General features: G+C 39.1%; 1 protein-coding gene across 8 annotated transcripts in view; it reads left to right on the top strand.

Moving 5' to 3' along the window:
• Positions 1–27,309, top strand: part of LOC132818810 (CMP-N-acetylneuraminate-beta-1,4-galactoside alpha-2,3-sialyltransferase-like) — a 598,325-nt gene that overhangs the window by 562,887 nt on the left and 8,129 nt on the right. For all 8 annotated transcript variants that reach the window (XM_060829907.1, XM_060829905.1, XM_060829911.1 and 5 more), the window contains one exon: positions 9,233–9,379. In XM_060829907.1, the coding sequence (XP_060685890.1) occupies positions 9,233–9,379 (147 nt within the window). The remainder of the gene's footprint in view (positions 1–9,232; positions 9,380–27,309) is intronic.

The raw sequence follows: 27,309 nt of genomic DNA, 5'->3' as shown, positions 1-27,309 counted from the left end.
TCTTAACAGAGAAACCATTATGCAAGTGACAGACACTATGGCACTCAATTTTGTTGTGTACTGGTCCCTTTAAATGGCACTTGGGTTCTACAGTACAGGTTTACTTCTGCAGAACATATATAACATCACCTAATTTACTGTGTATTAAGTAAAATGGATGGTGAGTGATGTTACACAGGGGAAGGTGAATAGTTTTTCTTGGAGGGGTGTCTTGGAAGAATGATAAGTGTCACAACTCGCTTGGGAAATTGCATTGATTGTCATGCTCCACTGTTCCCAGGGTTGCTTCAAAAGGTGGTGCTTTAATCAAAGTATGCAGAGTCCTTAATTTGCCTAACTGTAGGAACCACATTAACAGAGAACGCTGACCAGATTCCAGTATTTAACACAAATTACTATTTGTTACAGAGAAATAACTTCTAATTGCAAGTAAATAGCTATGAGCTATCAACATATCGCTCTACTAGTTAAAACTCTAACTGCCTTTTAATATTCATATTTGTATGTACATACATATAACACACATACACACAAACAAAAAATGGTGGTTCTGTACCTGGAGGAAAATAAACTGGGAAATACAGTTCAATAGTACCAGTCTACAGAATTTGTTGAAATAATCCTTTTGGTTTTCCAGGTCTTTTTGTTCTACAATCTCCTTTCTCGGTTCTTTCACTTCTTCGAAGGAGGCAAGGGAGAATAGTATGCTAACAAATTAGTCCCTTAGTTACTGGTCAAAGACAAAACTTACAGTGACTGGTGTGCAAAACTAACTGGCTTTCTTCAGGCTTGAGGGAATTTCTACTGCGCAGAAACAAATCACACAATCTGTACTTTTAGCATTCCGAAGTCTTCTCCCTGTACCATTCACAGTGGCAAGCTGTTGTACTGCCCCAGAACCAATCTTAGAGTTGTCACCAGAATGATTATGTTTGGCATCCATTACTGGCCACAATTTCACAAATCAATCAGGTACCTGTTGCCTGCCAAATCTCACTCTGCACATGCATCCTGGCGCTGTGCCATCTACAAATGTCTTACACTACCCACCCCCCCAACATCCACACTCACTGCCACTGGTGGAACAAAGCAGCAATGAATGCACCACACACACTGAGTTTCAACAAGTTGTTTTTAAAAGTGCAGCAATCTTTTCTATAAATATTAGTTATAAAACAGTCCTTGTTCTATTTTAGTCCACAATCATAGAAACAGAGAAAATAGTTGCATGTGTAGACCATTAGGCCCATCAAGCCTGCACCACCATTCAATATGATCATGGCTGACCATACAATTTCAGTGTCCCATTGCTTCTTTTTCTGCATACCCATTGATCCCTTTAGCCACAAGGGCCATGTCCAGCTCCATGTTGAATACATCTAATGAACTGATCCCAACAGCTTCCTGTGGGAGAGAATTCCACAAGTTCACAACACTGAGTAAAGAAATTCTTCCTTATTCTCAGTCCTGAATGCCTTTCTTTTTCTGCTTTGGCTATGATCCCTAGTTCTGGACTTCCCTAACGTAAGGAACATTCTTCCCACATCTAGCCTGTCCATAGCCATCAGGGTCTTGTATGTTTCTTTGAGATGCCCCCTCATTCCTCTAAATTCCAGTGAGTATGAGCCCAGACAGTCCAGTCTTTCCTTATATTGTCAGTCCTGTCACCCTGGGAATCAGTCTGGTTAACCTTCACTGGACTCCCTCAATAGCAAGAATGTCCTTCCTAAGACTAGGGGACCAAAACTGCACACAGTACTCAAGGTGTGGCCCCACAAAGGCCCTGTATAGCTGCAGCAATATGTCCTTACTCCAGTACTCAAATCTTCTCGCTATGGAGACCAGTGTGTCATTAGCTTTCCTCTCCACTTTCTGCACCTGCATGCCTACCTTCAGCTTCTGTTGCACCATCCAAAATACAGTAAGTGAGATTATTCAGTCTTTACAGAATTGAGCTTACATGGTGGGGGGAAGGAATGAATGTGGTTACAGAGGAGTGTGAACCAGATTACACACAAGGCAAAGTATTCCACCTCTTGATAACCTCATGCACCCCATTGGGCCTCTTAAATTCACCTGTGGGATGTTGGGATCTCATTTAAATGTCTTGTTTGAAGAACAGTGCCTCTTACAGTGCAGCACTACTTTAGTGCTGCATTTGAGTGTTGAATTAATTGTTCACTTGCTGATACCTCTGGGATGAAGCTTGAATCTATAGCCAAACCTTCCACTTCATTTGAGATATTCACCATCATAGATTAACCCACTGACTTCATCTATCCGACTAATCACCAGAACTCTTGGAACTGTATCCCAGTAGTAGCTCACATGTTCAGAAGATGAAGAGAAGGAAAATTAGTTATTGAACAAAAGCCAGAATGTATATGGAATTGCATAGTATTTAAAATTGTGGAGGTGCTCAGTAGGATAAGGGTGGTGAAATTGTTTCTACTTTTCACAAATCCAAACCTAGGCTTCATAAAGATGTATTCTTTCTTGAGCTCTAGAGAAATAGGAGGATGGGTGACATTTGTTCTTTCATCTGAGCAACACTAAAGAATAGTACATTTGTGCTTTCACATAACGTGCCACAGAATATGATTCGGCAGTTCGAGTCCAATGGTAACTTTTGGATTCATGTAGCTAGTGAAGATTTGTGTAATCAACATTGATTTCTTATCATAGACTTTGGATGAGTATAAGCAACAGATGTGAAAGAAAATTGGAGGAAAATTTAACAGCAGAACTGTCCTTGAATTACATATATACAAATTAGCATGGACAATGCTACCTGATTCCTCAAGCCTGATCCACCAGCCATTCTTTAATCACGCTGGTCTGATTGTAAATATGCCTGCCTACGTCTGAAATTTTCTCAGCCTTGTTTACCAAGGTCCTGTCTAGCTTTGTATTAAGAAATATTCAAAGGCTCTGCTTTCCACTGCCTTTTGAGTTCCAAAGACTCTCAACCCTCTCCTTATCTCTGTCTTAAATGCATAATTCCTTTATTTTAAACAGTGATCTCTAGTTCTAGATTTTCCTTCAAGAGTAAATATCCTTCCCACATTCACCTGACAAAACCCCTTGTGTTTCAGTCTTAATCTTCCAAACCACTTCTTGAGATCACATGTGGCAAAATTGTCAGAAGCTTGCCATCAGATGAACCTTTCGTACTCTCTAGGTTTCTGTGTTCTGGAAGGACATAAAACAGCTAATAAAGAAATTTAAAACTCACACAACACCAGGCTACAGTCCAACAGATTTATTTGGAGGTACAAGCTTTTGGAGCATTGCTCCTTCATCATGTAGCTAGTGGAGCAGGATCAGCGGACACAGAATTCTTTTGCTTTAATTCTGAAGGATCGAAGGAACAGTGTTCTGAAAGTTTGTACTTCCAAATAAACCTGTTGGACTAGAACCTGATGTTGTGTGACTTTTAACTTTGTCCACTCCAGTCCATCACTGGCACCTCCACAATAAAGAAATTGAAGATTAAAGAAAACACATCTTTGGGGCAGAAGTTTATGCTCCCTTAAGCAGATTGTGGTAGTGACAAGAAAGGTGGGAAACTACAGTGAAAATTAAAGTCAGAATCTCAACATCAATGAAAAGTTCTGATTTTCTCTTAACTTTAAAGAGGTCAGATTTACACTTATGAGCACTAGCTACCTTATTTCCATGCATTAGCGTGTTGTGAATTGCTGAAGTTTCCAATTCACATCACTTTTCCTGAAAAACTAAGCAACATTAATTTCCAACATGGAATTCAGAGCAGTTACCCAGCGGCAGCCAGCTGCTTGTTTCCTTCGGCACTTGTCAAACTTTGTCTTTATCACAATGTCCCTGCATGCTCCATGGACACTATTCTCTTAAAGTCATCTTCCAAGCAAGTTGGCAGCAGCCAACTACTAGCCTCACCTTGTCATTGTTTCTGCTTTCAGACCAGCTCATACATTACTTTATACCTTATGGATTTCACTTTGGAGATCAGGGACACTTATGACTCGCATGTTTCTGCCAGGTTGCTTTGTACTCTGGAACATACACTCACCTTTTTGATCTGCACAGGATATAGCTTATGGCTTAAAGTTTCATTCCTTAATGCACACACATTTTGCGTCTACTCTGTAGCTTGCAATGCTTTTCAGAGCAGAGGGGAGACAGCAGCTTGTCATTGTTATGCTACTGGTCAGTGAGAGGACACATTGATGTATAATACCATGTTATGTCAATATCACAACTTCAGCATATGCCAGTCATTCATGCAGCAAATGCTCTGCATGTTCTTCAAGCAAAGGGACATATGTGAAAATCGAGTGAAAGTCAAAGTCCTTATTGGAGCCATGGAGAACTATAGTCAATCAAAGGGAGCCAGACAGCCAAGGGACTCATCAAACTGAGATTAGAGAGTAGTAATGGTCAGTCCAGCAGGTCAGGTGCAACCAGACCAAGAATTACGGGTTGAGATGCTATGGAGGCATAGGTCCAGAGGGTGAACCACTTCTTCCTTAATCAGGCAAAGGAAGGAATTTAGTGTGATGACAACATTAGTGGTGATGTAGGAGATATGTAAGTGTCTTCAGTGAGTGAGTGGGAAGCACAGAGGACAAAAAGGGTCAGACTTTGAGAATGAAGTGCATAAAAGCTGTTAAGTAAACATGATGTATGGTGATATTTGCTGAAAACGTGTTGCTGGAAAAGCACAGCAGGTCAGGCAACATCCAAAGAGCAGGAGAAGCGACGTTTCGGGCATGAGTCCTTCTTCAGGAAGCAACACATTTTCAGCTCTGATCTCCAGCATCTGCAGTCCTCGCTTTCTCCGCGTGGTGATATTTGTAGCTCATGAGCCTTGGTGACATGAGTGTACAGTGCAGTTAGTTGAGCAGTAGTCCTATAATCATGAGATAGCAAAGAAAATGAAAGCACTTGCAGAGCACTGAAGATAATTAACCTTCTTCCTAGAATGCTATGTGCGTTGTACACTGCCATCCAGGCAGTGTACTGACCAGGACACTACCTCAGTACAGGCTAGCTGGATCTGGTGGAGTGGCCTCCTTTGCCAGTCAGCCAAATACAGCACTGCCTTCCCCTCCACCACCGAAACCACCAGTATATCCAAGTCCTGAGGACCTAACTTGCCTTTCTGAGCTATTTCCTTGGGGATAACTCTGCAGTGTCACAATGCGAATGGTAGTTCATGATTTGCAGTATCTGAGGTGATGCATAGCCAGGTGCCAGAGGCAAGACCATTGCAAAGGTCGTGCAGTGGTAACCACTTCACCCTTCCTGTATGATCCATGAAACAGAGGCCATTTGCATGCATAATTAGAGATTATTAGTGGAAGATTGCATGAGAAAAGTCAACATAGGCCATGGTGGATTGGGTATTGTGAATCACATTTGAAAAAAAAACTTTCCCTAAAGTAATGAGAAAATACTGCCCATAGTTTTGACAGATGCAAATCCTGAAGGCACAAACTATGTCCCAGAGGCTAGTGTAACATAGTACATCTGTTTCCTCATCTTCTGTAGCAGTTTCATAGAGGTTGGTTTCATGTGTTGTTTATGTTGTGAAGTAAAATGAACAGATCCTTGTTCATCTTGAGTCCTGATGTCAATGGCAGACTAGTCTAAGGATCAACATTAATATAAAAGTGGAGTTGGTGAGTACCTGCTTTCTAAACTGCTGGAACGGAACAACTCCAAAAGTTAGAATAGAGCTTTAGGCCATTCTGCTCAATGGCACATTTCAATTCCATCAAGTCTGTAAAGTTGTCACAGTCCTTGAGTACACATTACATGTTACAGTTGAAGGTTAGTTGCCAATCATGTTTTGCCTGGGAATGATTTAAATTTAAAACGATAAATAAATTAGCTAAGCCACTTAATTCTAATCTTGTTGCTATGGTAACTCTACCTTTGATTGCATTTTGAGGCTTTGCAGTCCAAGAAATCCTTCGAGTCCTGGAGAATTGGATGACAGGAGCTGAAGGTACATGTTATCAGTGTATTGTCAGACACATCAGTATGCATTAATGCATTACTGCGTGGAACAAAATGATAAGACATCAATAGAGTGAGATTATTAAAAGATATCAAACTCTGCTTTATCATTCTTACAGCTACACGAGGTTCAGGTATTCTGTCTGACACCGAGTTTTGGGATTGAATAGAATACTAAACATATGCTTATGTTCAGGTAACAAACTTGCTGCTTTCCAGGGAGATTGAATTGATCCTCTTTCTCCTCTCCTCACAGCCCAAGGATTAAACAACGTTTCTCTGTTCATTTATTTTGTTAGTTGTTGAGGTGAAAACTATGACTTCAGATTAAAATGAAAAATATAATGAACATTAAGCTAGAGTGAAAATTACTTTTAAACAGATGAGAGTATGTGGGTGGTTAAGTTGGGTCTTAGATCACTAATTTTTAGGTACTAAAAATTGGCTTCCTAAAGTTTCAAAATGGCAACTAAGGAACTGACTGGAAATGCAGTGCTGTCCTTAGCAAAGATGAGACATCCTTCCCATACCTGAAAAAGACACTGGGCAAGGAAGCCCTGCTGATGCTAATGTCTCTCACCTCATGAACAGAACTCACTCTCAATGCACAAAATAAGCTGAAAGAAAACAAAAGTAAATTCCATTTCTTACAATTTAATAATGGAAATCCTTTCTCTTTCTTCAAATATAATTGTAAACTGACTAGACCACTGCACCTTTCATCCCTTCCCCAAATCCCCAATTGCAATCACCTGACCTAAACCTCGAGGGTCTAACTGCAATCCCCATTATCATATATATGATGACCCCAATATCTTCTCTGAAGCCCAGAATGCATAGTTGTCTCCTGGATCTCTGAAAAGGAAGTGCAAAATCTTACCTGCAGTGTCTAATATATGCCGCTTCCTGCTGCAGCAGCACTTTCCTCATTAATAGGATGCCTGGGCTTCCTCAATCAACGCAATCTGCCTGTGAAGAAATAGCATTGCTCCAGAGTAAAGCACTCATGGCTATCAGAGTTTAAATAAAGAAATGTGATTTTCGTTCATAAATTATATGAAATTCGGTATTATTAATCATGTTTATACAAGGGATGAGTGAATTTTGTTCTCAAATTGAGGGATCTTGCTGCTATGATTTTCAGTGTTAGCTATCTAGTTTTAGGATCAAACATTGCCACATTAACTGCATAACTGAATCAGACTATTCAACCCATTATGACTGTGACAGCTCTCTGTAAGATTAACCCAGCAAATACCACTCCCTTGCCTTTTTTCCACTTGTTCAGATTATTTTCCAATTCCTTTTTGAAAACCAGAATTTAATCTGCCTCTACTCTATACTCAGACAGTGCATTCCACATTCTAATTAGACATTTCATTAAAAAGTTTTCCTCATTTCACCATTGCTTCTTTTGCCAAAGACCTGAAATTGTTGTCTGAAGTTCCAGACTGATCCACCAATAGGAGCACGTTTTCCTTAAATTTTATGTCCAAATACTTCATGACTTTGAACTCTTCTATTTTCCCCATCTAAAGAAAGAACAGCTCAACATTTACACACTTTTCACATAACTGAAGTACCTCATCCATGGAACTGAAATAATTCAACAGAAGCCGGTATCCCATCACCAATTTTATACATGAACTGTCCTGAATGGTAGTGCTGCCTCATACAGAATCAGGCATCACAGTGTAAGTATCTCTGACACACCCTTTTTAAACATCAGCCAGGACTCCCAGATTATCAGCCCAAATCATTGAACTCATATTCTATAACATCCATCTGGCTGACCTCATTACAATCATTACAGGACAGTTTCTCAAATCTTTTCTACACCTTTTTCTCATATTTTCACATCCTAACTCAAGTGGAGAGTCCAGAATTGTGCACACTACTCTTGTTGAAGACAGCAGTTTGACTTCTAACATTTCACCATTGCTTACTTTATTTTGTACCTTATTTATTTGTATATAAATCTTATAATGCTGAATGTCTTATATAACTATTTTCTCAACTTGCTCTGCACCCTCAAAAGTTCATGTGTATTTATCCCCAGATTCCCATGCTCTTTCATTTGCAAATGTCATCATTCACATTAAAGCTCCTTTTTTTTAAACCCAACAAGGTGTTTTTGGAAGAGTACCCTCATACTTATATTTCAGTAAATTCTATAAGAGGTCACCTGCTTGGTGTATGGAATTACAATATTTGCTGCATGTTTCCTAACCTACTCATCTAAGTAAGTAAAATAGTCATGTGCAGTGTGGTGTTTTAAAATGTAATTTAGGGTTTGAAAATTTGTCATTTAGGGTTCTTATGCTGCAACGTTCATGTCCAGAAGGCCCAAGTTCATGTCCCACCTGCTGCAGACATCACTTATTACACTCCTGAACAGGCTGCAGAATAAAAATACTTATATATTGCATTTACATGTGGCATTTAACTATGTCAAGAGACTTCAAAAATGCTTCCAATCAATTAAGTACTTTTATTCCCTGAGATATCGTTGCTGGTGTCATCCAGGGAAGCATAGCAGCCTGCTTGTAAACAGGAAAATCCCACAACAGCAATTAAATGAACATCCAGATAATCATTGTAATGAAGTTGGCTGAGGTGTAATTGTTAAACGGGATGTTAGGAGAGCACTCCTGCTGTTCTTCAAATAATAAAATTAGATTTTTATAACTCCCAGGAGGGCATGCTAGGCTAATGTTCAACATTACATCTTGACAATAGCACCTTCAGTAATGTAGAACATTCCCTAGTACTGCACTGAGTTCTGAACCTAGATTGTTTACTCATCTCTGTAAAGTCAGACTTGAATGCACAAATCTTCTGACACAGAGGCAAGAATGCTGTAGGTGAGCCATGCAGCTACTGGTGCAGTCTTTGAGTTTTGGCTTTCAGTTGATTAAGAGTTATTGTCAGAAAGTCCTTTTTTACTATTCTATACTATAATATTGAGTTGACCTTCCAAAGAAAAGGTTGTCAATTCATGGGTGTGTTGCTAAATATACTCCTCTATGATTCTGGAGATATTATTTTTGAGAAGAATAAAAACATTTGAAACCACATTTCCGTTCCTCTACCAATCAAACCCTTCAGTTCAAAGTATTCATAATAGTTAATCTCAACATTAACAAAGATTCTCTTTTCACACTGCATCTGCCAAGATTTTGTCCTATTGCGTTATGTATTTAACTCTGCTTGCTTTTATTTTGCACAGAACATCCCAACACTGGGTACAGTGGCAATAACAATGGCATTGCACAACTGTGACGAAGTGGCAGTCGCTGGGTTTGGCTACGATATGAATGCTCCAAATGCACCTCTTCATTACTATGAGAATGTCAAGATGTCAGCCATTAAAGAGGTAAGATAACTCAGACCCTTCATTCAGCAATTTTCTCTGGATTATTTGAACTACAAATAATGCCTGATCTATCTGCTGGTGGGTCGTAGAGTCATACAGCATGGAAACAGACCTTTCGTTGCAACTTGTTAGCGCCGACCAGATACCCCAATCTGACCTAGTCCCATTTGACAGCATTTGGCCCAAATCCTTCTAAACCCTTTCTTTGCATTTACCCATCCAGATGCCTTTTATGTTTGTAATTGTACATGCCTCCACCACTTCCTCTGGAAATTCATTCCAAACATGCACCATGTTCTGCATGAAACAGGTTACTCCTAAGGTCCTTGTTAACTGTTTTAAATCTCACCTTCAACCTGTGATCTCTAGTTTTGGACTCCCCCACCTTAGGAAAGAGATGTTGGCTACTCACCCCATCCATGACCTGCTGTGAGTCACCCCTCAGCCTCCAACATTCCAGGGGGAAAAAAGCCCAGCTTATTCAGCCTCTCTTATAACTGAAAGCCTCCAATCCAAGCAACATCCTTGTAAATGTTTTCTGTACACTCTCAAGTTTAACAACGTTCTTCCCATAGAAAGGCAACCAGGATTGTATGTAATATTCTACAAGTGCAGAAAGACATCCCTACTCCTATACTCAAATTCTCTCACTATGAAGGGTTAGGGTTAGGGTTAGATTTTTTTTCAAATGACACAGCCAGTCTTTCTTCAGTCAGAGTCATGTAAGTCACAGTAGAAAGTAATGCCAGTGTTATGAACAAGGAGGGTGATCAACTCATGTGTCCTCGTCTTTGAATCACATCTTTGTCGATGGCAGCAAATATTTTTATTTATTTTCTAGCATTTACTTATCACACTTCAAGTAAAATCAATGGATCAAATCAAAAATTCAGGAGAGTCAGTTCCAAGATTCTCTTGAGAGAAAGTTAAATTTTATTACATTTTCAAACAACCTCAAATAATAAGAAAACAGGGACATCAAAGATACAAACAACGCAGGTAATAAATTTAAAAAGAAGAGGGGGGGAAGGAATGTATCCATAGAGACAGGGAAGTACAAGCAACTAAAGTTTTTAGGGGCATGAAAGTGAATCTTAAGTCCCAATGGTCCTGTTACCTCAGGAGTGGCAAAACTTGCAAATGATATTGATTTTTCAGTGAAAGGTGATTAGTCATTGTCCTTTTTCAGTAGCATTCGTCTCTAAGATTGACAGAGAAACAATTAGACAGATAGAAGGAAGAAGTTTCAGTGCCCTGTTCTTATCAGACCATGTTGCAATCTCCATTGCTGTTCGAGCAAGCTACTGATGTATAGTTCATTTGTATATTCCAAATCTAGTTCCATTGTCTTTTTCAAATGGAACACAGTGCAGGTAACATTTCATCTCTGATCCTTGAAGTTATCACATATGTGCGTGGGACAAACAAGAGTTGTAAATTTCTTGACATCTCACTGCGTTTCAGTGTTTCTTCATTGATAATGTAATTCAATAAAAGTATAAGATGTAGAAGCAGGAGTAGGCCATTCAACCCAGAGAGTCTGCTCCGCAGTTCAATGAGATCACAGCTGCTCTATTAATCCTCAACTGCACTTTCTGCCTTTTCTCCATAAACCTTAATTCTCTTACTAATTAAAAATGTGTCTAATGTAAAAACTGAGAAACCAACTGTTGTAAGGTGAGTGATTATTATGCACATTACACAAAATCTCAGAGGAAAATGGCACAATTGTAAACTCAAAGAAAAATATGATTTCTTCCAAAGTAACTTTAGACTCTGGCAAAAACTCAGCCCATATTGTCAAATCTTACTTGTAGTTGAAGAATTTTGTGATAATGTTTGTCTTTGGGAAGATGCTGTGCTGGCCAATTTATTGAGTATGGATGGTAGGCGAAATTGTAGTCTGGGAATGATGGTGCAGAACTTTATTAATCCAATTAGGAAGAATTGCTCATGTTTGGTTTAACTTACTTCTTTTTATGTGTTAAGTAGGAATATGTAAAGCATCTTATGTCCTTTGAGAAATAGATCACAGCCAATGAATTGCTTTTGAAGTGCTGTTACTGTTTTGTAAGTAAGTGTGGTGACCAAATGGCAAAATGCCACAGGCACAGTTTTAGAAAGACTCTTTTTATTGTTGTTGCTCAGTGAAAATATATTAGGTATGAAGTATCAGCATTACTAAGTCTGCTGGTACCATTAATAGTAAAACCCAAGAGTTCTCAGATAAATGTCCAATAAAATCTTTATAATCTGGGTTAATAAAATCTTGATAAACACATCTATAAATTAATATCACAAACTGCATCATGTTACTTAACTTTTATGACATTACTGGAAACTACCATTAACAGAAGTCTAACATGACAACTTTATCAAGAAAAGACATACATTGTAAGAGTACAAAAAGTATGGAATGAAAAGGTTACTTTGAACTCCACTCCTTCTGATAAACAGTACATAATTTGTTCTGCTGTACTTGTTACACCTCACTGGGGCAATGATCTCAAAATCAAGCCCTGTTATTCTCAAAGTCATCTAAGAAAGTTAAAAGTTTAAAAAGTACTCAAAAAACATTGGTATTATGGGTGGGCTCTATTCATAGGATTTCCTAGGATGGACGTTTTGCTGCTGAGAATGCTGCTTTTCCATTTGCCTAGATGAGTGTAGCTCAAACAGTACTCAATAAGCAGTGTGCTTGATTAGCACCATATCACAAAGAGCCATACCTATCGCCACTGACCACCACTGAGAAATGCTTACCATCTCCAAAATGCACTGCAGAAATTCAGCAAGGTTCCTCGCCCCAAAGCAGCGCATGGGAAAACATGACCCCCGGAGCAGCACATGGGGAAACCAGAGTCCTGGAGCGGCACGAGGGAAAACCCGATTACTGGTGCAGCAAGTCCCTGTGCAGTGCAATTTACCTAGTTACAGGTGAGTCCTGAAGAGGAGTTGACTGGAGCCTGAGGCTAAGCAGGAGAGTTATTGGACTTGTGCCTGGTGCTGGCCATTAGACCATGTGCTGAGCTGCTGCTATCTGAAATTCTTGACTGGATTGTAATGTAAATCCTTTGACTCTGTTATAACTATCATTTCTAACTTAGCATTACTTACAGTGTCTAAAAACTTCCACTTTTTCTTTTCATCCTGTTTTGTATCCAAGATTTGCACCCAGGTACAAGATAGCATTATTAAAGGCGGCCACTGCAAAAGCTTTTCACTGTACTCCTGTACTTCTGTATTGGAGTCCATGTGACAATAAAGGATATTGTAATTCTAAACATGACCTTCCAAATGAATGACCACTGCCTTTTAGAAGGATATGCTCAGCAAATAAATGGGAATAATACCAACTGCAAATTCCCGTCCAAGCCACTCATCATCTTGACTTGGGTATAGACTGTCATTCCTTCAGTGTCTTGAGGTCAATATCCTGGAATTCTCTGCCTAACAGCATTGTGAGTCTGCAATGCATGGATTGCAGCAGTTCAGGAAGACACCATCTTCTCTAGTGCAACGAGGGACAGGAAATAAACGCTAGCCCAGCCAGTGCTACTTACATCCCTGATTGAATAAAATAAATGTGTGATCTCTTATTTGCAGAAACACAGGTTGACTGTTTCACACTTGCAAAGAGTTTTGACTTATTAATGAAAAGTCAGAAAAATGAACAGACTATTTTCAGGCTAAAGCTGGTTTCTACTCCGGGGCAAAAATACCTCCTTCCCTTCCAGAGAACTGATAGCTTCTCTCAAACTTCCTACCTCAAGCTGTTTAACTATCTGGGAGCCAATCACTTAGTTGATGGTAGGCAGGAGGCCTTTGTCATTAGTAAGTGGTCATCATTTTGCTGACCAGTCAGCTACTTGTTTCTGGCCAAATCGCCGTTCATACACAACCTCCGCTCTAGCTTGCCTGTAATGAGGCTTTTTCAAGATGCTGAAAACCAACAGTTAAATGGCACTTATGATAATTGTCAAATAACTTACTTCTGCAAAATTCAGCAATTCTTGAACAATCCTTGGCTTTCAAACTAGTTCTTTTCCTATTTCAGCGTACAATCAGAAAATTTAAGAATTGTATATGTACATTATCGATTGTATATGTCCTTATAACCTTCTATCCTGTTTTTAAATATTGATTTATTCACCAGCTTTTAAAGAAATTACTCAAAACGACATTAACAGTTATGAAGAGATTCTATTCCAAGCATTTCTACATGGAGAAGTCAAAATGTGTCGGTTTCAATTGTAACTTGCATCAGTTACAGATGTTGTTGTACCAAGATCATTTTACTCTTCTTCCACATCATCAATAGTCACCCATCTGTTGTAACCTTTTTTTTTTGTCCTACCTTCCAATGTCTTACACTTCCCCATTAAATTTACATCATTCTTCAGTCCAACAATTTTTTCTTTTCAAATCCTTTCGAATATAATTTTTGATGTGACCATTTAACTATATCAGCCAGTACATCATATAAACATATATTGGATCTGTGTCTGCCATCATAGCCACAGCCATCAAAATTACCCAGTTCTCCGCATAGGTGCAGAGGAAGCTCTGTGATGAGGATTTTTATTATTACTGTAGTGAATGAATAGGAACTCCATAACTGACAGCATGAAATTATATTCTTTGAGTTATGCTGAGAAACAAAGTAACTATGCATTTTACTTATGCATATTATTAGATAGTCATTATAAATACTACTTGGTGTTTTACTTGTTTGTGGTAGTAGAATATCTTCTCACCATATATTAACGATTTTCATGTTACTTGACTGTGAATAACATATCCAAGATTCTGTTTTCGTGTGAAGTAGAAAGAATACTGTTGTTATGAAAGAGTTAACCAGAATGAGATGCAGTCAACCTTTCAGGATAAATAAATGTCCCAATTTTGAGATTATCCAGTGCATCTTAAAATAACAGTATGAAATCTCATCAGCTGATGAGGATCTGACTAATCCACAAAATTGGAATTTTTCCAGACTGCCCAGGAATTTTCTGTTTATAGTAAAGCATTAATTTAATGCTCACACATGCACAACAGATTGCCATGCAGGAGCAGCTGGAATGAGTCCAAGTTACCTGGTTATTTAATGAAGGCTGTTACCTAATATTCCCAAGTTGCATCAACCCTTTACTCTCCAACACGTGTTCTAGTTGTTTTTTTAATTTGATGGCACAAAAGCCACCTGCCAGCTAAAATCAATTATTAATGCATTTCTAATTGTTTTTTTCGTGAGTTGGCAAGATGTTCCCTATGGTGGAAGGGATATGATTTCCCTGTCATTAATATTGATGTGGCATGATAACTGTTCAATCCCATGGGATCATACATGGACATGGTCCATTGTAAAGGTCGAGTAATGCCTTAGATCTCAATTCACTCTGTGCATTTATTGTTTTAAAAGCAGAGACATTGTTGTCACTAGAAAAGTAGCTTTGGATATATTTTTAATAGAAACATTATTAAGCTATTATGGAAGTTCTTTATTATCCACTCATCTTGCCCTGTAGGAGCACATTGTTTACCCCTGTCCTTTAAAATCATGTCATCTATACTTCCCTTCAATAAGAAGACCTTGCTTTTGTGTTCTGCATCGCTCAGTGGTGCAGATAGCACTTCAGTTTCATTCAATTAGTTTAAATATTATTTTGTTTTCAGATAATTTTCTATCTTAGTTTTTATAAAGATAGTGATAGTGAATTAATATGCTAATATTTCAAGTGTTGAAACTGCATATAAGGTACAGTCATTCCATGATTGTGTGTGGAGGGAGCAGTTGAACCTGCAGTATGTTGATGCTGCCATTGTTTAGAAAGTGAAGGTGCATTGCCATGCAGCACAGGGGTGAGCTGTGATATTCGGCAAATATAACGTGGAAATGCGTGTCTAGATACTGCATATAACATGCAGGTATACTGCAATAAATAATGCAAGAGGAGCTTTGATACACAAATGATCCACATTTTGTTTCATCTAAATGAACTTGATGCTTTTCTGTGCCATTTTCTAATCTCTCCTCAGTTAGCACTGATGCATGCAAATTTAGGCTTCCAAGACCACATGAATACTTAGAATTAGAAAGCTTAGGAATCACCAACTTGGGATAATACCTCTTAATATGAGTTACAGTAAATTCATGCCAAATGATTTGACATGTTGGATTTTTTTCTCTTAAAAGCAGATTAATTGCTAAAGTGGGTAAATAGTATTGTATTTTAATGAGTTTTAATGAAAAAGCTAAGTTGTGGCAACTGAATGGAGAAATGAAGATTTACATTCACAAGATGTTTTATCATACCTCAGACAGTTTTAAGTGCAACAGAGATGATTGTTTATTTGAAGTCCAGCGCTTTGTAGGAAAATGAGGCAGCCATGTTACGGCTGTCCATGACTGGGTGACACAAAATGGCTGATAATTGCCCTGTTTAACACTGCAGAACACGGATGACAGTAGTTAGAATAGGTGGAAACAAAATTCCCACAAATAGTAGTGAAATGAAAGACTGATTAATCTATTTTAATGTTTTAGTTGACACTTCCACAAAGCTAAGAAGAAACTTCAACTTTTATTTGCACAGTTGCTCAAGTGTCTGCAGCTCAAGAAACTTCAGCCCAAGAGTTGATTATGGAATCCAAGCTTTAGACGCTGTAGCACATCCTGGAGGGAGAGAGTTACCTTGGCAATGTGTTCCACACAATCGCACCTGTGGTTAAATATTTCAAATTTGGCCATTGGTCAGGGGTGGGAGGGTGTGACAATAATTGAGGCAGGTGGAGTGATTCTGAACCATGCATTGGAGAAGCCTCAGCTCTTGATAGCATTTTTTTTGAGCAGCATCGAGTCCCAAATGACATGTTGTCTCGTGGTGCCAAGGTGAAAGGTACCTTGCATAGGCTTGAAAGGATACTGGAAAAGAAAGGAGAGGATCCAATTATTGCAGTCCAAGTTGGCAGCAACAACATATGGAAGAGATCCTATTTGGGGAATATCAGGAATTAGGAACAAAATTTTAAAAAGGACCTTACCAATTGTAATCATTAGATTATTACCTGAGCCACGTGCAAATTTGCAAACAGATAAGAAGATTATCAAAGTAAATGTGTGCCCAAATGAGTGATGTGGGAAAGAGGAGTTCCATTTTGTGGGGTACTGCCATCAGTATTGGGACACAAGGAACTGTACTGTTGGGATGAACTGATCTAGGATCAAGATCCTAATGGAAATGCTAACTAGGTGGTCACAAAGACTTTAAGCTGGTTAAAGACAGGGAGGTCTCAAGAAAGCACAAGTAGTAGGACAGAGAATATGGAAGGTGTCAAGAATTTAACAAGACAAGGCAGATTAGGGGACCTGAGAAGGGAGCAGTCAGTGCAGGACTGAGGGTGTTGTATTAAATACACACAGTATATGAAACAAGGTAAATGAGCTGGTAGCGCTGATTTAAATTGGCAGCTATGATAGTGTGGACATCACAGAGATGTGGCTACAAGAGGGTCAGGAGAAAGTGAGGATCGCAGCTGCTGGAGATGTGGTGCTGGAAAAGCAGACCAGGTCAGGCAGCATCCAAGGAGCAGGAGAATTGGTGTTTCAGACATAAGCCCTTCATCAGAAATCTGTAAAGAGAGGAGGTAGGCGTCCTCTAGAAGAGGTTTCGCATGAGGGTTGAAATCAACTGGGAGAAAGTGAGGTCTGAAGATGCTGGAGATCAGAGTTGAGAGTATGGTGCTGGAAAAGCACAGCAGGTCAGGCAGGATCCAAGGAGCAGGAGAATTGACGTTTCGGGCATAAGCCCTTCATCAGGAGCCCTGTTAGTAAGAAATAAAGTTAAATCAATAGCAATACATCTTCTGGGGTCAGAAGGTGCAGAATCTGTGTACGTAGAGTTGAATAAAAGAACAAAGGCCCTGATGGGAGTTATGTAGAGGCTTCAGAGCAGTCGTCAGGATGTGGGACAAAATAAATCAAGAAATAGAAAAGACATGTAAGAAATGCATTATTAAATAATTATGGGGTCTTCAGTAGGCAGGTTAGACGGGGAAGATCAGGTTGATGTCAGATCCCAAGAAAAGGAATTTGTGGAATGTTTACCAGACTGGTTTTTTGAACAGTTTGTGATAGAGCCATGAGGGAGCAAGCAGTTCTGGATTTCCTGATGTGTAATGAACTTCTAGGAGAAAGTGAGGACTGCAGATGCTGGAGATCAGAGCTGAAAATGTATTGCTGGAAAAGCACAGCAGGTCAGGCAGCATCCAAGGAGCAGGAGAGTCGATGTTTCAGGCATGAGCCCTTCTTCAGGAATGAGGAAAGTGTGTCCAGCAGGCTAAGGTAAAAGGTTAGGGAGGAGGGATGTGGGGGAGGGGCGTTGGAAATGCGATAGGTGGAAGGAGGTCAAGGCGAGGGTGATAGGCCGGAGTGGGGCTGGCGCGGAGAGGTCAGGAAGAAGATTGCAGGTTAGGAAGGCGGTGCTGAGTTCGAGGGATTTGACTGAGACAAGGTTGGGGAAGGGAAATGAGGAAACTGGAGAAATCTGAGTTCAAATTTCTCCGGTTTCCTCATTTCCCCTCTCCCCACCTTGTCTCAGTCAAATCCCTCGAACTCAGCACCACCTTCCTAACCTGCAATCTTCTTCCTGACCTCTCCGCCCCCACCCCCACTCCAGCCTATCACCCTCACCTTGACCTCCTTCCACCTATCGCATTTCCAACGCTCCTCCCTACCTTTTATCTTAGCCTGCTGGACACACTTTCCTCATTCCTGAAGAAGGGCTCATGCCCGAAACGTCGACTCTCCTGCTCCTTGGATGCTACCTGACCTGCTGCGCTTTTCCAGCAACACATTTTCATTTCTGATGTGTAATGAAACTGACTTGATTAGGGAGCTTAAGGTGAAGGAGCAGTGACCACAATGTGATAGATTTCACCCTGCTGTTTGAAAGGGAGAAGCTGTCATCAGGTATAATGGTATTAAAATTGAGTAAAAGTAACAGCAAAGATAAGTGAGAGAAGCTGCCAGATTTGAAGGGAAGCCTAGTAGGAAGATGATGGAGTAACAATGGCAGGAATTTCTGAGTTAATTCAGTAAGCACAGCAGAAATTATCCCAAGGAAGAAGAAACATACAAAGGGGAGACAAGGTAACAAAGGCAGACAAGGGAAGTCAGGAATAAAATAAAAGCAAAACAAAAACGTGGTGAAATTAAGTGGAAAGGTGGATGATTGGTAAGCCTTTAAAAACCAGCAAAGGGCAACTAAATAAGCAGAAATGGGGGAGAAAATGAAATGTTAGGGTAGGCCAGCTAGAAATACAAAACAAGGTTGCAAGAGTTTTTCTGGATATATAAAAAGTAAGTGAGAGGGAAAAGTGGACATTGGACCACTGGAAAATGAGGCTGGAGAATTAGTAATGAGAAATGATCGAGGAGCTGAATAGGTACTTTACATCAGTCTATAAGACACCAGTAGCATACCAGAACTTCGAGAGTTAGGGGGCAGAGGTGAATGTAGTGGCTATCACTAAGGAGAATGTGCTGGTGAAGAAGAAAGGTGTGAAGGTGGATAAATTAGCTGTGCTAGATAGACACCCCAGGGTTCTGAAGGAGATAGCTGAGATTATGGGGAAGGCAGGAGAATAGAATCGAGAAACATATCAGCCATGATTGAATTTCAGAACAGATTTGATGGACTGAATGGCCTAATTCTCTTCCTATATCTTATGATCTATGGACTTAAGACAAATATCTGTAGTATCAATTTTACGGTCTCAGTTTAATGTGTTATCTATGTAGCACAGTATCTTTGCCAATGCATTGTAGATACTGTGAGCTATAGATTACGTTCTGCTAGTTTTACTGTTTATCACATTGTCTCGTACCATTTATGCATAATTTCATACTTGTCTTATTGTTTCTATCATACTAGAACTAGAGATTAGTAGATATACAGACTGATTCCCAAGTTTCCATGCCTCAAAGCATAGAAAGTTCAACGTAATGTAATCAGTAGTATAGTTAATCATTAATTTGAATAGGGAAATGTCTGCATTCCTTTAAATTTACAATATTATGTTTAGATTTTTAAAATTTCCATCAGATCTGAAACATGTTATGGATAAGCAGTTATGTAAGATCTGCAATAGTTGAAGAGTTAAATATAAAAGGCCTAAGCAGAAAGAGTACAAACACTTGAAAGGATTTAGGAGGTTCATAGTATTTTTCTTTGAACAGCTTACATTACTTATAATCTTAAATCAAAGACAGTAACATAAAAACTAAACAGATTTGTATGAGGTACCTTTATAACTCAATAGAACAAACAGGTGCTTAGAGAATGCTAAATTGTCATTCTTTTTATTTTCAGTTTCAGCTTTGAAACTCTTTGAAGTCCCTTGTTCAGAGAGTATGTTACAGTTACTGTGACCATCACTCTGAGACTCCCTGAAGGTCAGAAACGACAAGGCTGTAACTATACCCTGAGAGGTGTGGTACACCCTATACTACTCTAGTTAATCACTCTGACCAAGTCACAAAAATACATTTTCAGCTATGAAACTATGAACACTTTGCACAAGTAGATTGTAGTATTTTGAAGACCAAATTATTCAAGAAAACCAAGACCCATTCGTCATTTTTCAAATTATGAAATAAATATTCCTTTAGAGTTTCTTCAGAATATTAATTCCAAGTCCTTTCTCTAATGTTTTAAAATTGTCCGATGTGTTTAGAAGCAGCAGTGTTGTGTCTGGCATGATTCAGTTGCTTGCACTGTTCCCTCTGAAGCAAGATGTCACAGGCTTAAATCAAACTCTAGGACTCTAGTGCAGAAGTCTAAGTTCACGCTTCAATTCTATACTGAGGAAATTTTAGCATTATCAGAGTTGCTGTCTTTTGGATGAGATGTTAAACCAAGATCCTGTATTCCCAGTGTTCCAGAGAAAAGTTATTTTGGACTCAAAACATTGGCCATGTTTCTATTCTCCACAGATTCAGCCAGACCTGCTGAGTTTCTCCAGCACATTTTATTCTTACTTCCAATATCCCTAGTACTTTGCCTTAATGTCCCTGTTTGCCATGTCAAATGGATGTGAAAGATACCATTACGCTCATCGCATACATTACAAGATCACATTCAAAGGAGAGAAGTTAACCCAATCATTTCAGCCAAAGTTCATCCTTTAATTTATCCCTAAAACTAGTAAGTAATTATCACATATGGCGCTGTGTGCAAGTTGGTTGCTGATTTTCAACAACAGTCGCAACACTTAAAAAGTACTTAATTATCAGTGAAGAGCTGCTGTAGATGCATGTTTATTACGTTACCATAGTAAACATTGCTGCATCAGGTCAAGATACAATAAGTACTCACTGAAAATTGTGGTGTGTTCCTGAAAATCACAACTTTAAATAAAATATTAGTTCCTGTTATGACTATAGTTAACCTGTCTAGGATCTTTTTAGGAAAGAAACAAACATTGAAACATCATTAAACTCCTACATTGGTAAATGAAGTAGCTTTTAAATTAAATAAGTTTAAAAATATCAAAGATAAAATGCAGCCTGTTACTTACAGGGTGCCAATTATTAGGTAGATTACTTACAGTGTAGAAACAGGCCCTTCAGCCCAACAAGTCCACACCGACTCACTGAAGCACAACCCACCCATTCCCCTACATTTACCCCTTTACCTAACACTACAGGCAATTTAGCATGGCCAATTTCACCTGACCTGCACATCTTTGGACTGTGGGAGGAAACCGGAGCACCCGGAGGAAACCCACGCAGACACGGGGAGAATGTGCAAACTCCACACAGTCAGTTGCCTGAGTCGGGAATTGAACCCGGGTTTCTGGTTGTGAGGCAGCAGTGCTAACCACTGTGCCACCGTGCCGCCCACAAGTGCAGTGATAGTGACAGTGACAGTCTTAATGCAGTGACAGTCCTGTTTCATCAACCTCCCTGCTCCTCGATCCTCTGATTTGCAGCCTCTTCCCCACTCCCCAACCTCCAGTTATGGCCTCTTTCCCAATTCTGAACTCTCGGTTGTAGCATCCTATTCTCTTCCCAACCTCTTACTCTTCCTCCTCAACTAGCATTGTCATTCAAGATCTAGGTTCACTTCCAAACTGGAACTCTGATGTCATGGAAATGTGAGTCCCAATGATTCGGAAGGGCTGGGACTTCCACAGTCTTATGTTTTATTTAAATATTGCCACCCATTGCTTATTTTGGAAGTAATTTAAGAAACTAATTGCCACCATACAGTGTCTCGTAGCACTACACCAGAAACATTTGTGTTGTAGGGTCACTTTGTCTTGAATATAAGGCTGAGCAAATGTTCATTCTGACAGGGAAATAGCAAGGCAGCTTTGACTGTTGCCCAGTGTATGCTGGCTAAAGATTCAGTAATGCAAGAAATGAACATGGTGGCTCCATTTCATTAATTGAAGAATTTAGTGGTCATTCACTACCTGATTTTTGGTCTACTTGCTAATATATGAGATTGGTGATTCAGAAAGGAAAATGTAATTAATTGCTGGCTGTGGAACATGGTTGGTCAGATGATTAATTGGAAAGCTAAAAAAGAATAGAAATCAGAAAAGCAGATACAATGGAAACTTTGCCAGTCAGAAATAAAACTAAGAGTCAAAAAATGATATCATAAAGAAAGATTAGAGGTATAAATACAAAGGCTTGACAAATACTGCAAGTACATTCCATAAATATATATTTTAAAAAGCTGTAAGGGGTCAATTACATTTTAGAAAAAAGTGCTTCTGAAGAAATATAATCTTTTCAATTTTGAAAGACAAAGTACTTGTTACTCGCAAAGTAAGTCAAGTTGCTGCTGTCATCATGTGTCAGGTTTGATGTCAGTCTACTGAATATTCTCCCTCAAGCAGCGAGTTAATAATGATCCCTCTGTTTGCTCAAGAACCACAAGAAATTGCAAGAACTCCAGTATAATTTTGGAGATCGCCACTTAACCTTTCAATTTTTTTGAAGGCAGCTTTATGGATGAGTTTAACAATATCACATTCAGAAATGTAGTTACAAATACTATCGACAAAAATATTTCAAAAAACACATACAGGAGCATCATTTTTATTAGTAAAGAAATACTTTAGAAAACTTGCAGCCAAGCCTTTGTTAACTAAAATATAATCAAATATTCATAGTGAACTTAAAAATAGATTGCTTAGATTTTTGGAGGGACTGGGTAGGAAAGGTGAGCAGGAGGAGGCTCATGTTAGTGGGATAGATGAGGACATCGTGGGACCTAGTAACCAGCAACTCCCCATCCAGAAGATCTTTCTCTGTCTTCTATTGGGCTGTCTTCACTTGTAGGGTAAAGAAGACTAAATTGAATGAGATGCAAAAGGATGGGTTGTCTGTTAGTTCTGGTGCATGTGTGCAAAGGGTGGTGAGATGTTTCAAGAGAGTGAGTAGACAGTGCAGAGACTATGTAGAGCAAGTGGTGTGGAAGGCTGGAGGATTGAAAGCGAGGGAGGGAAGATGTTTCAGGTAATAGAATGGTAGAGCATGAGCCTTGGTGGATGTGGGTGTGATAGAAGAGATGGTGTGAGGAAGAAGAGGATGGGACTTAGCCCTGGTCCAGAGGATAATGGATGGACCATAGGAAATAGGAACAGGAGTAGACTCCTCAAGGCTACACTGCCATTCAATAGCATTATGGCTGATTGTGCATTGGGACCATGGAGACAACACTAACCAGGTAATGACCTCAGACTCGACTGAATGAGTCTCATGGTATGGCCACATTCGCCAGTCCTCCAGGAAGTGGACTTCTCTCCTTGGCACTGCCTCTTCCACAAGGATCTCCAAGTTCCTGTTGAGTCTCACGCTGAAGGAATGAACCTTTAAAATTGAGATGAGGAGGAATTTCTTCAGCGAGAGGGTGGTGAATCTGTGGAACTTGTTGTCACAGAGGGCTGTGGAGGCCAAATCACTGAGTGTATTTAAGATAGAGACAGATAGGTTCTTGATTAGTAAGGGGAACAAGGGTTGCAGGGAGAAGGCAGGAATATGGAGTTGAGGCTTATCAGATCAGTCATAATCTCGTTGACTAGCAGAGCAGACCTAATGGTGTGAATTAGTATTGTAGTGTATTGTATTCATTGTAACACAGAAAGACCGCTGAATTGTTGGATGTGCTATCTCATAACAGCATGCTACATCAAGGGTTTGTTGCTTTCTTGAATGTTTGTAAAAATATCTATGGCATTATTTGAAGATGTGCAGAGGAAGTCTCCCTAGTCTTCTGCCCAGCATCAATTTCTTTTAAAAAAAAGGCAAGAAAGATCATAAAAAAACGCTGTCTCAAAGCAAATTCTTTCTTCCTGCTATTTTCTCTCTTGTTGCATTCTTTCTCCATAATAATTTTTTTTAGACTTATTTCAATTTGGGGCACCTGGTTGAAATGTTAAGTTTAGAATTCCATCTTCGAACAATTTTATAACGCTATCAGGTTTACTTTAATTATCTATTTCTTTAATTATTGTAAGTTTTGAAACTTTCAAAAGTATAAGCGAACTGAACCATGGACCAAAGTAATCTGAGTTTTGGCTTTTGCAATGGTGTCATATGAATTAAATCTCACATCTCTGTGACATCTGTGGCTCAAGAAATACGCATTAAGGAGGAAATTTGATGAGAATTAAAAATCATGCAGGACCTACATCCTGATACACTAAAAGTCATTGGATGGAACTGAGATGCACATCTTTGATAATATTAAAGGCACATCTGTTAGTTTAAACCTGTTTGATGTATGTTGTTTTACAAAGAAGTTACACCCCCCATTTGATTTGTTTTCCTACTCTTGATGGAATATTCCAAAACTTTAGTCCACAAAAATACTGAAATTCACAACACTGACTGAGTGAGGAAATTCCTTTTCATTTCAGGCGTAAATGAACAGCCCCTTATCCTGAGACTGTGTTATCCTGAGACTTTGTCTCTGTATTCCAGATTCTTCAGCAGAGAAGAAGCCCTCTCACTGTCTATACTAATGAGCTCCTTTGGAACCCTGTATGTTTTGATGAAATCACCCATGGTCTTTTAAATTGCAGAGAATGTAAACATACCTTCTCTGCCTGTCACCCCCAGGGCCAGTAACATTTGCAGCATCACCTCCAATACAAGTACTTCCTCCTTTAAGTGTGAAAACCAAAAATTGCTCTCAGTACTCTCAGTGCGATCTCACCAAAATCTCGTAGAATTGTGGCAAGACTACATTTATTCTTTATTCCAATCCCCTTGGAAGGGGATTGCTTGGTTCATCTTCCCCTACCCAGCCCCAGGACATTGGTATATTCTAAAGATCTTGCAGAACAGCCTTGCAAGGGTGTAGAAAACCAATACAGCCTCTACTTAATTGCTGACCCCAGTAATTTGCAGTTGATTCAATTGGTTAATTAATGAAGTGGATGAACATCTGCCTATGAGCAACATTTTTAAAAAATATCTTTAACTGTATCAAATCCAATCACACATCATAAAATCTAAAAATTGTATGGACGGAGCAATGGCCAAGAAACCTAATTCTTCCACTGAGAATTTCTAATCCATATTAGTGAATCTCAAAGGAAACAGCAGCATTTTCCACAAATGTTGCCTGATCCCCAGAACTGATCAAGTAGATCCCATAATATTTACAAATATGTAAAGTTCTACAATGAAATTCTAATTAACTGCGGTCTATGAATGACAATATCTTCCAGGGCCATCCCTTTCAACAGAACTGGACCCTTTATGTTTGCTGAGTATTTGATACCTAGATGAATGATCCTAAAAACACTTGGTCCAGCAGTAATGCTGATAATTTTTCCCTAAGTGAATCTGTTGCTGATCCCACTGGAAAATGCAGGGTCGATAACTGAAAGTTGAAACCCAGGTAAAGGACCAGTATTATGTCAATGATAGGATACTTGCCCTTTATTAGGTTTAAACCCATATCTTAGAAACAAAGGTACATTACTATAGTTTTAATAATAAGTTTCTTATTAATTGCTTACAATCTACAATTTATCTAGAATAAGATCAAAAGGACTCTTAAAATATGTCCATGTTCAAGGTTGAGACTAATGAGTGATTTACACTTTTGCATTCAAGGTACAAATCACACCTGTTCATATGTTTCATATTGCATTTGCAGGTACCTATCATGTTCCAACATTGGCCCTGGCACAGGCCATAGATTATTGACCTGTGTTACCGTGTAATTACTGTGTCAAGTGAGTCATTGAGTGCTAGTAAACAGTGGTATTTCTGCATTCCACTGATTAAATACAGCAGATTAGTTTTCCATTATTTTAGCAACCTCTAGAATAAGTTCTAACTTCAAGGAGATGATGGAAGGTGCGACAGAGACAGAGTGAAAATCGTAACTGTAATATCTGTTGTTCCCTGGGTGTCAATATGTTGACAAATCTAATCTAATCAGCAGGAATCTGTGGCCGGCAAGTTATAAATTTTACTTATATTCTAGTTGATGATGACAGCAGTGTTGATAGAGCAAAAGGATACGTAATTGTAAACGTGATGGCAGGCTACTAAAATCAAATTTGTCCTTCACTCTGAATATGTTTTGTTCAAAAGCAGGGAGTTCATTCAGTTTGTATGGTATCATAGAAGTTTTTGAATAGTATGGAGTAGTTTATCCTTGAATCTTCTCTTCATATTAAGTTGAGACGTGTTTGGCTTTTACAAAATGCTTCTTCCTCCTTCTCAATGCCCAACAGCTGCTTATTTTAAATTAGACCTCATTGAATATTTAATTAAGGACACAACACAAATCTTTTTGATCTATGGCATAATATATCAGAACTCTCAACATGTGACACTTCTTTGCTTTTTTTTAAACAGTGATAGGCATTGATATTCACTAAGGGAGTTACAGGAATGCAGAGTTCTTAAATAGTTGTTAAGACTTGAGGAAGCTACAAGATAAGTGATGACTAGTAACTACAGTAAGTTAGTGAGTGCAGGGATGATGAATAAGTAGAGTTCAAAATTGGCAGTAAAGTAGTAGATGAGTTTAAATTTGCTTTAAGTTTAAGTTAGGTGGAGCATGGGGAACAGAAATTTTCAGATGGTAGGGTTACCTGCCTCACACTCAAGGAGTTGTCACGGAATGCAGGTCTACTGATTCAAGGAACTTTAATTGGCTGGAAGCATCATTACTGTCCTCATTTCGGGAGAATTGCAATCTCAAAGAGCTGCTCTTTATTTGATTGGCTTACAGGATTCCAAGTACAGCAGTTCAGGACCAGATAATTGTAATACAGTAGGGAGAGGAGATGGTGATGGAGAGGCCAGAGGGAGGTGGGCATTCACAAGTGGTAACAAGGTTGCACAGGCAGTGGGATCTGTAACTGATGTAGAAAGGGAGCCCCTGAGAGAGATCCCTTTTCTGTCCGAATGCTGAACACAATGACCTACTGGACCTTTTTCCCTCTTTTTGCAAGGGGCAAGGACAGGTGGGCCACCCCAAGGCCTTTGTAAATTTGAGGGCTTGTCAGGCAGTGGAAAAAAAATTCTGGTGAATTTTACAGGTCCTCCCATCTGGAAATCTACTGGTGAAGGTTTATGAAATTTCCAACCAGAAACATATTGAAAAATTGAGTCCCAGGATGGGAAAACTTTTGATAAGGATTTCACCAGCAGATGGGCTGAAGCAAATGCTGAGATGGACAATGAAATCTGAGTGAATACAATAGGAATTCTTGTCTTTGATAACGAAAATATGCATTAATATTTGTGAAGATATTAGAAAAGGATTAGAAAAGTAAAGGTGTCAGCCACAAGCCTTGGAAAGGCTTCTGTCTTCACCATCTCCATTTTCCTCAGTTGCTTTTATGTGCAGGATCTCTGACAATTTTCTTCTTATGAGAAGTCA

This window comes from Hemiscyllium ocellatum, chromosome 9 (genome assembly GCF_020745735.1).
Source record: "Hemiscyllium ocellatum isolate sHemOce1 chromosome 9, sHemOce1.pat.X.cur, whole genome shotgun sequence".
NCBI lineage: Eukaryota > Metazoa > Chordata > Chondrichthyes > Orectolobiformes > Hemiscylliidae > Hemiscyllium > Hemiscyllium ocellatum.
Note: the sequence above shows the minus strand (reverse complement) of the source record. Positions and strands in the feature narration are given on the sequence as shown.